Here is a 15,032-nt window from a genome sequence, read left to right as displayed (position 1 = left end):
TTGAATTTTCTCTTTATTCACAGCTTTCTTTCCCCTTCAAACATCCTTCAAAACTTGTTTTTCCTCTTAATTCTCAGAAGCAGCTTTAAACGATACCTTTCCAGAGAGAACAGAGCACGCACTTTTAGTGGTATGAAACAGCTGAAAACAGAAAATTATGAGAAAGCAAAAAAACCTAATGCCTGTGCTCACACCAGTGCTGCTGCGAAAGGCTGGGTGAGGAAACACACAGCACTTGTGCCAGCTGGGGCTGATGGAGGCAGCACTCCCCACAGAGCTTACTCCTCTCCAGCTGAGCAGCGCAAGAAACTGCAGCAGGGAAATGAAGCCAAAATCAGGAAGAGTGGCAAGAAAAGCCAGCTGTCATGCAAACTGCAGAGAAGCAGTTTCAACACTCGGGTGATAGGCGTTTACCTTGTTTATCTCAGATGTTCACCCTATTCACCAGTCCCTGCAATAGAACTGTGCATCAGTCTGCAGCAGCCCTGTCCTCCTGCATCCTGGAAACGAAGGAACTGCTACCCAGTTTACCAAACCAGTAAGTGAAATCAGCTGGGTCACTCTGGAGGGGTGGAAGTCTATACAAGAGTCAGGAGAAGTCGTAGCACACCTGGAATCAATTCACGGCTTCACCACAGATCGTGGCATAGTTTTGCACTTTAACTGTTCATGTCAGTTTGCATATTCATTTTTATCTTTGAAGTTGTTCTTCAGAGTAATTTAAACATAATAACACTAAAGTATGTGTTTTGAAATGCCTTTCCTAACAAGGTAGACATTTTGAAACTCCATATAGGTATATTTAATGCTAAGTAATCACCTTTTTGCTCCCCAAGGTAAACGGACAAAGAGACTGCAGGATCATTAGTCATACAGATATGAGCATACATCGATAAACAAAAACCCAAGGGCGATTTTTTTTTTTTCATTAGATACTCTCACATCCCCACTTTGATGAACTGTGAAGATTCACATAGGATAAACGAAAAGCAATTCAATATAGGACACTGCAATAAGGGAACTAGTTTGAAATACATTATCTGCAAGGACAGAGAATGTCAAGGTTTATAAGCCAAGCTCAGCAGCATCTCCATTTCTGTAGCTATGATGTTATTTCATAGCATTAAACTGCAGACAGGTCTTAACAGAACTGTCTTTTTGCTTATAAGCAGAGCATTAGAAAAATTGTTTTCTATAGAGAGTCAGAATACCTGCTGATCTATCTTAATGATAGGTTAAAAGTAATATTCTCAAAACTGTTTAACAACTTGTTTTACATTTACAGCGTGCTCTAACTAAAATCCATCTTGAAATCAATTCAACTACAGGATTCCCAAGTGGATTTTAGACGAACGCTGTTCCAAAGGTCCACTAATAATACTCAAGCAATTGAAGCAAACAGGTAATGTTAGCATTCAACACACGCCCAGTCTCCAAATAACAGAAGATCTGTATGTCAGGATTGAGACCTTTTGAGGAGTTCTGAGCAAGATGGGGTGGGCAGCTGGAAATGCTCAATTCGGGCCGTTCAGCAAATTACATCCGGCTGAAACCCTTGTCTCTGCAAGTGCTGACTGTAACTCCAAGCAACATTCTCAATGATGGCAACGTAACAATGTTAAGTCAGGGATATATATCAATTATGGGTTCTCAAGGCTTCCAGGCAGTCCTGCTCCATCAAACCATCTGGCTTTTGGCAATGTGATAAAGAACAGCTTTTTCGCTTGACTTCCTGCTGGGCCTCCAATCTACCAACTCCCCGTGGCTACTAAACTGACATTTGGGACATACCCCAGTCGAAGGGAGGTGAACTGAAATAGATGCAAACAAGGGCTAGCAGAACGAACATGGGAAGAGGACAAGGACGTCTTGCACAAGACCAGAACCATTTGCACTTCAAAGTATTAGCAACACTTTCCTCGTTACTGCAATGGTCATTGGAAATTAAGAATTCTACTAGTAGAGTAATTAGCGGAATAACAAACAGTTCTCTATTAGCGAACTCAATGATAGTCAATGCCAACTCTGCTATTGAAAATATTGAACTTAGAGATGTGAACTGATGAATTTGCAGCTAACATCATGCCCTTCATATTGTGTCTCTTTCTGCAGTTACATTCGCTTAGAACCACCCATTCATTACTACATTTTTTTCCAGGATGTCATTTGCTAAACCTGGTGTTAATACAGTTTAACATAAGACACCTTCCCATTCATCCTGGATCCTCAGGGCTGCCTTTCTTCATAGGCAGCAAAAACAAAACTTGCTTTCATCTAAGTTCCTTTAAATATGACCCAAAAGTACTGAGATGACATGAAATAAAAATGTAAGAAAGATTAAAGGATAAAAAAGTCCTTCAACAGATGGGTGAAAATTCTTTCATCCTTGTAGAAGGAGGTTATGTACTTCTCCACATGAACCACCACCAAGGTCAAAGTGATCTGAGCAAAGCTTTGAGGGTGTCACACCAATGGTTCCACAGATGTTGTAGCTCATACTCCAAGAAATTGCTTGCAAGTCTCCAACGAGGGATGTTTACAGCTTTCTCCATGTTACTGTTCATAGCACAGCAGTGCCTGGGAGAGTAGGAGAGCCCTGTGCTATTGAAGAGTTGGCCTACCCTCCAGGGCCTGAATGTTACCTTGACTATTATTTCAAAGGTTTCTTCCATTTAAAAAAAAGAGCATATTTAAATTCAACGCATCAAGCCAGAAGATTTCCGTGCTTTGCAATTTAAAGAGATACAACTTCAATAAGGGTAAAGAGAGGGCTGTTTTTCAAAAGAACATTTTACTGTGTTATCCACAAATGAAATATTGGGAGTTTTACCCTTCTCCTCTTATACTTTGAACAGTTGTTCAAAAGGGTAACTATTAAATTGTACTAAAGTAACTAAAAACTACAGCACAATAGTAGTTAGTCCTTATCTTCCTCACCTTATATCAACCAAAAAACTTACAGAATTTAAGAGATTAAAAGCCTTTTTTAGCATTAATACTCATCTAACACTAATATAACCACAAATATAATGAAATCATTCTTTCTTCTACAAACATCATGCATAATGCCAATCACTGATAGAAGTGATTTATTGCATGAAAATTATTGATACATTTTAAGCATTGCAATGTAAATATAACAAAAACACTATCCAGCAGATCAAAACCAGCAAGACTACACTTTGAAAAATCATTAGCTACCTAAAGATCTTTTCAATGTTTAGATTTTACGTGTTTGCTTCCCCCTGCCCCATCCTTCATTACCACAACTAATCACTTTTAAAAGTTTGCCTTAGTCCGTATTTAAATTAACAATATATCTCCTTTAAATAACAGCCGTACTGAACAGTCAGCAGAAATCCAGAGTTACCTATGAGCGATTCAGAAGCGCATACATACATTGTGCAACAACATTGTTTTGCTGATATTTATAATGTCAAATTTTGCCAGTTCAGATGCAGCAGTGGCTAACTGGCCTTACAAGTAATTCCCCAATGATAACAGATGCAGCAGTAGACATTACAGGGAGTAGACTTCTATCCTTCAAGTCGTTTTAAGACTACAAATACATTTTCAATTTCAGGTGTTTCCAGATGCAGCCCAAGAAAGGCACAGCCCTGGCTGGGGCAGCTCCACTAGCTAACACAGGACGCTCACAACCTCACGCTCCTGCCTCGCGCAGCGCCGCTGCCAAAATTTGCTGCTAAAAGAAGAGGTGGAAGTACAAGAGCAGCATCAAGAAACACCACAAAACACTACAGCTAATACTCCTGTAGCGAAACAGCTCCCTGCTGCCTTCTCTCTTGCTGTTTTGGGATTTCCATGGGCTCAAAGGGAATCACACTTACTGCATGGCTCATGCCATGGCAGCGGGAGGGGCCTGACTGACGCAGGGAAAGAATGGATACAGCTGCAAGACAGTATCTACTCAACTACTAAAAAGGTAGCTTTCCTTACAGCAGTTTAAAAGGACAGAAAAGCAAAGCCCCTCTATTTCAACCAATAATTCTGTGCAAGTCTTCTATGATTGTTTTGGTGTCAGAAATGCCCAAGACCTCTTTCAGAAAGAAATCCATAAAGTAGCCCTGCAGGAAAAATAATTTATATTTAAGTCTCTTGGGATTTTCTTTTCTGTAGAAAAACATTTGGGTTTGGTAGAGACAATATTAGCACCTTTCACTTTACAGATTGCTTTAACACTGTGGCTTCCCTTTCTTCAAAGTTTTTGACTAAGCCAAAAGCAAATCCTGGCTTTCCGAGTCTCCATATAAAGCTAAATCCATATACCTTACTCACAATTATGTTTCTGTGTACTTCATGCAGGAATTCAATCCTCCTGAGGGCAGCCAGAACATAAGCACCAGTTACAGGAGGAAGGGGGATGAGAGAAGAGGCTGGCACAGCCCATGCTGCTGTATCACAGCTGGAAGTAATCCTGGCCAGGTGACTGCCCAGACCAGCCACAGCGTCAAGGTCTCTATCCATCACCGATGTGTTAGAGTTGTTGCAAAGAAAACATGCCTATTCACAACAGACCCAGGCTATAAAACCATTTGATGTACATGTTGCCATTAATGTACATGCTTACGTACTGTCCTCCTTCCCAAAGCGGTGCTGACTGTTCTGTGGAGGATGCACATACGCAATTTGGGCACTACCAGCTGTGCCTGCTCTTTGCAACCCTGGTGATGCCAGCGTGCACCAAAATCACCAAGAGCCGACCGCTCAGGGCAGAACAGAGGCCTCTCCTCCCCACCACGTGCACTTCAGCATTACCAGGGATGCTCAAGCAGAACGCAGGCTGAATGAAGAGATCACCAAGAAAAGCAAGGTACTTCTGGTGCTATAAGCATTGACCTCGATAAGGTAAATAAAAACAACTCAAAGAGCTAATGTGGCAGGAGAGAGAAAAGACCTGAAAAGCAGCAAAAGTTCCAAACACTGAAAATTAGTTGGGTTATTGTCTGGCAGAGTAAGAAAAGCAAACCTCTGAACTGGTGCAGCAATAACACAGCACTGCTCCTCATGAATAAACCCATTCTAAAGTAAACAAAGTTTTGACAAAAGCTGCAGCAATCATCCCCAGTTACAGCAAGAATTTGACATTTCTGGTTAAAAAACCCACATTGCAGCTGTTAAATCAGCATACCTATGATGCACGCATTACTAACAACATCCTTAATGTATTCAAATATCTTCTGCTTGCTTTGACAGCATAACCCTACCCAGTAACTTTGTAGGAAAAAAAGATTATTTTAGTTCATCCACTGTTAATATTTTGTAGAAGATAGGTATTGCGTGCTTGGTTTCTAAACTCTACACGACATTTGCATTTCAAGGTCTCTGTAGTTCTATTCCTCAACTGCATTCAAATCTGGAATCTGGAGAATTATGCATCGTTCTAAACTGGAAGTTAGAGATTATTGTATATTGTTACCTCCAAGACAGCCAACAAACGATACCAGGAACAGCTGTTTCCACAGCAGCAGCATCTTCAGTCACCTAAATTCAGTAATTCTGGTTCAGCCTCAGGTGAAAGTCTTCTAGGTGAAAGGTTTAACCTGTTAAAAGAACAAATATAAAATTTAATCCTGTGATGATCCAAGAACTGGCTTCCTCATTAATTCACTTTTGTATTTATTAAAAGTTGACAGACCCTTTTATGTTCCTCTTTTTTTCCTAAGACTTAACCCTCAACAGAAGGGCAGATATATGTATCACATTTAGGTATGTATATGGGGTGTTAGAAGTTACATACTCCAGCAGGAGCAGAGCTGACAGGTAAGTTGATATTGTAGTTCCTACTTCTCACCCAGCTCCAGCATTCATTTATTTCAAAGAAATGGTTGCTTTAAAGGAAGAAAGAGTGCACGAGGTGCAATCACAGAGAAAGCCAGTAGTTTAATGCATTTGTTATGAGAACAGCTTGCATTGCACTTGCCTTGTATACACTGTGCTAGCAAGAAGCTGAACACGTGCAATAACCGATTTAATTAAAGCCATGTCTAGCCCATTACTTTTTGTTTGTTCTCCATACCAGATCTGCACTCAACGTGCACAACAGCATTGTACAAGTCTGAAGAGGAAGATCTAGTAACCAAAAAGACCATGAGCAAGCATGCTGCGCTCAGGTGTGATGACATGCTATGAACTAATCTGCTAGCTTCCATTCCTGCCTGTGTTACTGGCTAGATAATAATCGTTTACAAAGGTGTACTAGCCTGGGTATGACATTGTTACTTTACTTTTATTTTTTCCTTAAAAAAGCTTTACAGTAAATTTTCTGAAGTTTTATGACAACTGTGGCCTTTGCATTTTGTGCGTGTCACTTCCACAGCATCCTCCTCCTTCAGAGGAAGGGTAGCTGGGCAAAATACAAGGTTCTGCAGTACAAAGACCAGACCAAACGGTTCCTTCTGAAATCAGTCTATGGATCAATGCACCAAAATATTAAGGTCAAGAAAGCAACCATTAATTCTGACATGTCTGAACCTGAGTTTTCCATGTGAACTGTATTGCACGTTACAGCTGAAGGTTTGTAATACTTCTGTAAATCGTGTGTCTGCATTTCAAGCTAAGCACCCCAGAAAAAGAGATCACACACTCCGATACATCCCCACTCCATGACTCGCTGGGAGAATTTCAGCTCCTCAGAACATCGCGTGGCCCTTTGCCACAAGGACTGTCTCTTTTCGCATCCTGCAATCCCTGGCTCGCACAGGGCACGCTTTCAGCTTCCGCAGCAAGGCACACAGCGCTGACAGTGGCATCGTCCCCCCCATACCGTCAGAGGCACCGCTGTCTGGTTTTTTTCCATGTGTTTCTAAAACAGAAAATAAGGAAACCCAAACCCTCATAATTTCTATCAAGTAATAGGTACTGATCACTCAGCAGGCGTGTGCTGCCAGCAAAGCAGGTACAAGAGGGAAGCTACTGTAGGGTTCCCAAGCACCTGAAAAGGGGTGGGGGGATATCCGACCCCAGGCAGCTCTCTGGATCAGTTTGAGAAACCACACCCAGTCCTCAAAAGACTACAATCTTAAGAAGTTTATGATATGCTGCTAAAACATTATTGGTTTCCAAAAACAGTCATGTAAGTACGATAAATTCTGGTAAGTTTTTACATTCAAAAGCCCACAACAGTGCTTTGGCAACATTAGAATTCTTCCTTTCCTAGAGCCAAAAAAAATGAGGTCAGATGCACGCACTGAGATCATTTAATGGAAGGTAGAAACCTGCTTTGTGTCAGATCTGCAGTTCAAGACTTGTTTTTCTGAAAAAGCAAAACAAAAGACCCAACAAAACACCACACAAAAAAAAAAAAAACGCACAAAAGTTATCAGAAAGTGAGAAAAAAAACTTTTTGTGGAAACTGAAAGCTTGGGTTGGGTCATTCCCCACCCTGTGTTTCCAAGGGCCATCTGCAGGACGCTCCCCTCGGGAAGGTTATCCGTGAGCAGGCAGAGACCAGCGGCAGGACAGCCAAACACCCATCCAGGGCACGCTCCCGGCTGCGCTGCTCGAGGACCGGCTGCTCCTGCAGCCGTCAGGAGCCTCGGCTGCACCAGTGCCCCACGCCAGCCTGGCACAGGAGCACCTCGGGACACCCCTAGTTTTGGGCTGCAATGCTAAAACCTGCCTAAGCCCCTCCGTCCTAGCCCACGGAACCCAGCCATTTCACAGCAGCAACGTTTGCCCCGAGCAGTGAGGACAGCCAGAAGGGCAGGAAGGGGAGAGGGGAGGAGGCGGGGTAGGAATACTGAAGTAGGTCACTCTCGTACGTCAGCTTGCTTGCAGTCTTAAAAGGAAGGAAAAAAAATAGCTATGGAAAAGCTAAATTAATTTGATTTTGTTCTTTAAGTGCTCTGGGCAAAGCAGAACATGATAGATCCATTTCAGACCAGAAAAAAGTGCCTTGGTTGAAGCTAAAAAATTGGGAAGTTTTATATGTGGGTATAAAATCATAACAATACATCCTGACCTCTGCCTGCATTATATTTTAATAAATTTGAATATTTGAGAGAATGGTAGTTACCAGCTAGCTGCCCTTGCAAGACTTAAATTACTTGAAATGCTTCATTTTCTCTCTGTTCTGAGAGATTTTGCTAATCTAGGATCTATTCCAGAATACCCAAACTTTCATTTTTAAAACATGACACTGAAGTGTTCAGATTTATAGACTAAAGCCAGATAAACATATCCTTGTGCTCAACAACAGGTCAGTTCTTTACAAAGGAAGATGCAAATTCATATGCGCCACTGATTTAACACCAAGCAGACACCAAAGTATAAAATTCTTGAAAATTTCTCTCAGTTCATTGTTGAGCAACAGCCTTCCCAATAAAGAAGCCAAAGGAGGTTCTCTCTACTGACACCATCCCACTGTGCTACCAACAGCTACACAGAGGGTTGCAAAGCACGAGACCCACCGTGGGCTCCCTGCCCTCCCCTTTGGCACCGAGGTCACCTCTGCCAAGCCAGAGGATGGTTTTAGGCTGTTTATAAACCCTCAGTGAATATTTGTCACTGAAGCAAGCTTGCTGCTTTGAAATTGCTCCAAAATCAAGTATTGAGTACCACTGCGGCTCAGCTTTACTGCAACCTTTTTTAAAAACCAGGTTATTCTTGTAATCTAGAAAAATAGATCCCCATCAGAGGTAACAGACAAAAATAAAAATCCATTACATTAGAAAGTTCGCAGCGAGTTACTTTTCATAATATACGTATTCCAGTTATCTAGCACATTATTTTAATGTGCATCAAAGCTATTCACTGCCAAGGCAGGGCTTCAAAACCAGATGACAGTGCTGAGCATCTCTGTCACCTCCAGAGCTCCTACATAACCCCGGTTGTTTTTTCAGATTATCCACATTCAGAAAGGGGCAAGGAAAAGTTAAAAAAGTCCCAGCTCCCTGCCATTTGGTTATAACGTTTCAAATACGTCACCTCTTACAAACGGAGACTAATGTAATACTAATAGCAAAGAATAATTTTACCTCCCCCTCATTTTGCAGAAGCAAAGGGGTAGGTCCGCAGTATTATTTGGGTGCTTTGGGAAATAACTGGCCTTAAATTACCTCCACAGAAATGCAGCACTTTGTGGGTATTACTCTCTGTTTCTTAACCATCTCTTCCAACCACAGCAGGTGCTGCTTGTCTTTATTCTTTCTGGCCTTGACATACAGAGTATGTAAAAGGAAACAAATATATTTTTTAAATTATTATATTTAAAACTATTCCCAGTATTAAACACTGCTCTGGTTTCAGGAGAAGAGGAAGATATTTCCAAACAGTAAGAAAGCAAACCTGTGAAGTGGTACAAACACACCAGGAAAAAACCAACAGATATAATTTCTTTATTATACATTGCTTTTACTTTCAGAGATAAGTAAATTCTCGTGAGTTCCTCTGAGAAGTCTGTTGAAGACAACCACAGGAGAGCGAGGGGAAAAAAACCACAAGCCAAGCAAATTACGTAGGATGAAAGCACACACCTAAAAAATTCAGCTTGATTTTTCTTCCTTCCAAATTAGCTTTCCAAAACCTATGCACTTTCGGATCATATAATATTGCAAGTGATGGACAAGAATGTCTGAAAGAAATAGAGAGTTTAGAAAAGGTTCAAGAGTCAGTCATTTTATTCAGTGACCTTAATTTTTACTACCCAGAGTCAAGTGTAAGACGCAGTAGTTCCCCAAAGGTGGAATTTTTATTTCTATATATAGAAATGGAACTCGTCAGATCTGGCTGACAAGTTCAAGGTAAACATTGAGTTTGAGCTAGAGGAATTTGTAGCAACACTGAGTCTAAATTAATCAGAAAATCTGGGGACTTCAGAGAGCTACAGAGACCTACAACTTATTTTTCTATATTGATCACAAACCACAAAACAGATAGTGAACTGATGTACCGACTCTGGACATCAGCATCTCTTTGCAAAGGGAAAGAATTATTAGAATCTCATCCTGATAAATTATGAGCTTAACAGTCTAGTTAATGATAAAGTCATATCCATGGGGCATCATACCAAGAAGATGCACTGATTAGTGTGGAATATCCCTCAGCAACCTCAAGTAGCCCATTTCTATTTTGGGGGCTTTTTTTGTTGGGTTGGGTTGTGTTTTTTTTTTTGGGGGGGGGGGGGGGGTGTTGGTGGTTTGGGGGTGTTGGTTTGGTTGGTTGGTTTTTGTTGGGGTTTTTTTTGGGGGGGCGGGGGAATCCATTCTTGTTTCCCCCAAAATGAAATTACTAGCTATGAAAATTACCCAGTAAACTTTGTTTCACTGAGGACTGCCCACATGGTGGACTGTTACCTGTCACATCAGTGAATTAAGCCCCTGCCTACTCGAAGGCTGGAAGGAACCAGTGCCATGCCATGCTACATTGTAGCTTTGCATGGTAACTATACACTTTCCCATGCTTAGAAATTAACATAATTAAAAAACGCTACAATAATAGGCTTTTGAAAACCCAAAAGAAATACAAAAACCACTATAAAAGTACAATATTTGCACATAATTTATTAAGCTAGTCTTTCTCTAATATTAGGTAATCTCAAGACTTTGCTTCAATAGCAAGATAGCCCAGTTCACTTGGATCTGTCTCTGTTGAGATGAACCCAACTCAAAAGTGCTAAAGGTGTATCCAACAGCAGAGCTGGCCACAAAATTTTTATTTTATTTTTTCTTTAAAAAAAATTATCAAATATATCTTATTTGTTCCATTGACGGAGACATTGTGCCAGCTCAAGATGAGAGCTCAGAGGGATTTCTGTCATTTGAAGGAAATAGTTAATTCCACTGACATTATCCAACAGGCAAATCTAGACAGTACAGTATCTGAGTAATTTAACATTATGAGATTGGAAAGGCTTTGAAAAAACAAAATGCAGAATAAATATTGAATATTTCAGAAGTGTGCTGCCAGTGCTGGCTCTGTAAGAAATGCAAGCGCATCTAATACACCTTGAAGACTGTAAATAAGTAAGAATTGACCGCTTAAAAGCTAAAGAAGCCTGACAAAGAATAGAGTTAAACCTGCTAAGCAATACCATGGCGTGTTCCAAAGAGAAGTTTAAAATGGTGCTCCAAGGAAAAATCGTGGTGGTTCTGACTCCTTTGGGGTCTCATTAGATCTTTGTTCCACAGCTGCATGGTAGCACCACTCATTAGGAAGCTGCCTTTGCAGGTAGCACTTGTGAGGCTGCCTGTGGCTCTTCCTCAGCCTTCCGATCCCTGCAGGGATATCAACAATAGACAAATCATCCTGATGAAGTTGGACTGTAAGTGCAAAAAGGAGGAAGGAAGTTTGAGAGAAACTTCACCATTACCAAGCGCTAAGTAGGATTAAAGTCACCTCCGGTGTGTCATTAGCAGAGACTTAGTTAAAAGTGTCATTTTAAACAAAATTAATTTACAGAAGTTTAAAGGAGAAGAACCAGCAACGGTTCTGTGGAGAGTTTTATAACAGCTTCTCTTGTCTCACTGCATTTATTCACTCTTTCAGCCACAGTCCCCTGCTTTACCTGCCCATCCATCCTTTGCACTTGATCTAAATCTCTCCAGCACATGGACCACACAGGTGGTTCTGGTTTACAGAGCCTCTTTCCTAGCCCTGTACTTACTTTAGTCCCTCCTTCTCCCACGGGAGAAAGAGCATTTATAGCAATTGAATGCCCACTCTCCCTGGATGCTAATCTTTCTACAGACAGTGTCACAGAGCATCTCTGCTTTATACCTCTTATTTGGCATGACATTAAGGTCCTCTCTGAATATACCAACAGGTTTCCTGAACTCTGTATCTGCAGTTCTTCCATTTAAGAGCTATAACTACTAAATAAAGCTGTAACTCAGCTGTACCTCTTTTACCACAAGGAGTTATTCCATATCAACAGAAGCAGTGAAGTCGCAAAAAGGAAATAATTAAGGAATGCCATCTATCTTAAAGTCCTCGGGAATCCTACATTAAGACCACCAACTTCCACAACTCTGGGCATGAAGCTGTGCACCAACAATCGGAGAGCCTCTGTACATCTAGCCAGATGTCTTTGCTTTGCACCAGCTGCGGAGCAGCCCACCTCTATCAATTTTGGGACACCCATGAGAAAAATTCACACAAGAACGAGCTTTGCGCTCTTCCCCAAATTTACAGGGGAATGTTGATCAGAATCTATTTAACTCTCTCAGTTGAATCAACTACATGATACAGTTTCAAATTATTAAGTCTTTTAAGCGATAACATCTCCATATCCACATACGTGGAAGACCTACTCTGAACACAGTGAATAAAGTTTGATGATACGTTTAGTTACTGTGGTTAAAAACTAAATTGTGTCTTTTTTTAGTGTTGGTACAGTGAAGGTGTTACACTGATAGTGTAGGGGAATAGACAGGGATCGGCGACCGGAAGATTACGGGATGTGACGGAAAGATAGACTCCTCCCCATAGGAGTGGCAGGAACAGGAACCGCAAGAGCTATATAAGCGTGTGACGCAGCCAAATAGACGGACATTTTGCATCCATCATATTGATGTCTGTGCATCACTGTCCCCAGGGTGGGTAGAGCCCTGTGTCCCGGAGGTATGCGGCCCAAGATAAGTTCTCCCGTAGAAGCGTACAGCTACATGATAAAATAGGTTAATTTCTCAAATTCAAAACATAGATATTAAGTGAAAACAGTTATATTGCTCTCTTTTACATTACTTCAGGAAACATGAACCTTGGTGAGACAAAGCAGATTAGCGCAAAAGTTCACTCTTGAGACCTTAAAACTTATATTGATACTGTTTGTTTTTTCTGTTCAACCAGTTATGGCCAGTTGATATCGGAAACAAAGACATTTTATTTCCATAATACTTTGCAAAGTTTTAGCTACAAAAGTTGCTAGTATTAGAGAAAAAACAAACAACCACACAAGACCTCTACTCACAGACAAAACAGAATTAAGACACCTATTAGGCAAAACACCGGCTGTGACAGAATTAACTGCACATGCACCAGTCAAGACATTTGATCTCAAACGGTGAGAGCTCGGTCCCGAAACGGATGCAAGAGCGGGTTCTGTCCTTGCTGCCGAGGGATGGCTCTCGAGCCCTGAGGAGCAGAGTTGCAGATTTCCTGCAGTGTTCAGCTGCATCAGGACAGCGTCCCACCCAGTTACTATCAAGTTCAAGTCCAGTTTCCAAGTAAAATCTTATCTTCGGTGCCAAAATTATACTTCCAGGTCATACATGAGGAAAGGGCATTTTTACAGCATACCAAAATGTTCAGGCTGCAGCTTCTTGGTAAAAATTCTTTACCTATAGTAATCAGGATCTTGTCTACTTAGCACAAAGAAAAGTTTGAAATCCCCTACAAGTGTTATTAAAATTTAAATATATATATTTATACTCAGTCATTGCTGAAAGCTAACTTCTGCTACTTTAAATACCTCAATTTATTGCCATTATACAGCTACATTCCTCTATACTTCAGTGGGTTATTAAACACCTACCCAACCTCTGCTATACAGCACCCATGCAACAGCCTCTTGCACTTCAACACCCTATGATTAACATACTGTAATGTTAAAATTGCAATACATCCTTGATGACATGACCTGTGCTCTATTAACTCCTCCTTTCTTGGATCACCAATATTTCAAACCAATAACCAACTTAAAAAGCTTAATTTCCCCCCCCCCCCCGAATTTTGTCCTGTCACAAAGTATTTCCTCTGTTATTTTCAGGCCACTGTTGCTACAATTTGTATGCCTGAGGCTTTCCTCCTGTAACTTACCAATTTCAGACACCCTTCTGATAACATGCATGGGTCATCACCTTCAACTGGGTGCTCCAAGACAGGTACTTCCAAAGGTCAGAAATTCTTTGAACCCAGATGACAAGATGTCACAAATATCTTCAAAATAATCCAAGGCTCTAGAATTATGATAAATAAACCAAAGCTATTGGAAAAACACAAATACAAAGTTGGATCTTGTGTAGCTGCCATGGGGGGAAGGGGAGGCCCTGTATATCCCATTTCTATTTCCATAACTCAGATGACTACGATGCCTGCATTTGCATTACCAGCTCTCCGGGGCTGCCAGGGTACTTGCTGACCATTAGCACAGTGAGCCTTGGGATGGCACAAGGTGTTGCTGATGGGCCAATACTTAGCCTCGGAAAATAAGACTGACCTTTGGAAGTCTTTCCTCATTCCCACTAAGTAGCTTTTGTATTAACATCCAGAGAGCGGTCTCTGGTGAGGTACAAATAATACAGTACTTCTTTCAAAACACCTTTGGTTCTATCTCTCACAAATCATAATTTTGAAAGTTTCTTTTATCCTGCATGGTTGCCCACATACAGCTCATCGCTTCCCACTGCACACATCATTTCATTTTGATATTCCTTGGACAGAACAAAGTTCATCTGTACATCCCTCTTTGTCCCAGCTGGTGTTAACATCCACCTCCCGCAGGGCATGGCCTCACCTGGCCGGGGAGCCCCGCGAATGCTGTAGGTAACCCTCGGAGCCAGGTCAGCAAACCCTGCTCAGCAATCTGCCACTACTTCCCTCTTCACCAAAATTTTAAAGACTGCTGAATTTACAAAAATCCTCTTAGAATCATAGAATCATTAAGGTTGGAAAAGACCTCTGGGATCATCAAGTCCAACTGTCAACCCAACACTACCATGTCTCCTAAACCATGCCCTGAACTGCTGCGTCTACACGTCTTCTAAATCCCTCCAGGGACGGCGACTCCCCCACCTCTCTGGGCAGCCTGTGCGAATGCCTGACCACTCTTCCAGTAAAGACATTTTCCCTAATATCCAGTCTAAACCTCCCCTAGTGCAACTTAAGGCCATTTCTTCTCATCCTGTCACTGGTGACTTGGGAGAAGAGACCAACCCCCCCCTCACTACAGACTCCTTTCAAGGTAGTTGTAGAGAGGCCACAGTAGTACCACTTAGTTCAAATACTATATTTTTTTTTTAAGCAGAATGGGCTACTCTCCTTCATATTTCTCCCACACAGAAGTACAGTATCTA

General features: G+C 41.4%; 1 protein-coding gene across 2 annotated transcripts in view; it reads right to left on the bottom strand.

Moving 5' to 3' along the window:
- LOC104043648 (contactin-3) overlaps nt 1-15,032 on the bottom strand; it is a 114,629-nt gene that overhangs the window by 77,736 nt on the left and 21,861 nt on the right. For both annotated transcript variants that reach the window (XM_064453449.1, XM_064453450.1), the window contains exon 2: nt 5,438-5,561. In XM_064453449.1, coding sequence (XP_064309519.1) covers nt 5,438-5,492 — 55 coding nt within the window. In that variant the 5' untranslated portion in view covers nt 5,493-5,561. The remainder of the gene's footprint in view (nt 1-5,437; nt 5,562-15,032) is intronic.

The sequence above is a fragment of the Phalacrocorax carbo genome, chromosome 6 (assembly GCF_963921805.1).
Source record: "Phalacrocorax carbo chromosome 6, bPhaCar2.1, whole genome shotgun sequence".
NCBI lineage: Eukaryota > Metazoa > Chordata > Aves > Suliformes > Phalacrocoracidae > Phalacrocorax > Phalacrocorax carbo.
Note: the sequence above shows the minus strand (reverse complement) of the source record. Positions and strands in the feature narration are given on the sequence as shown.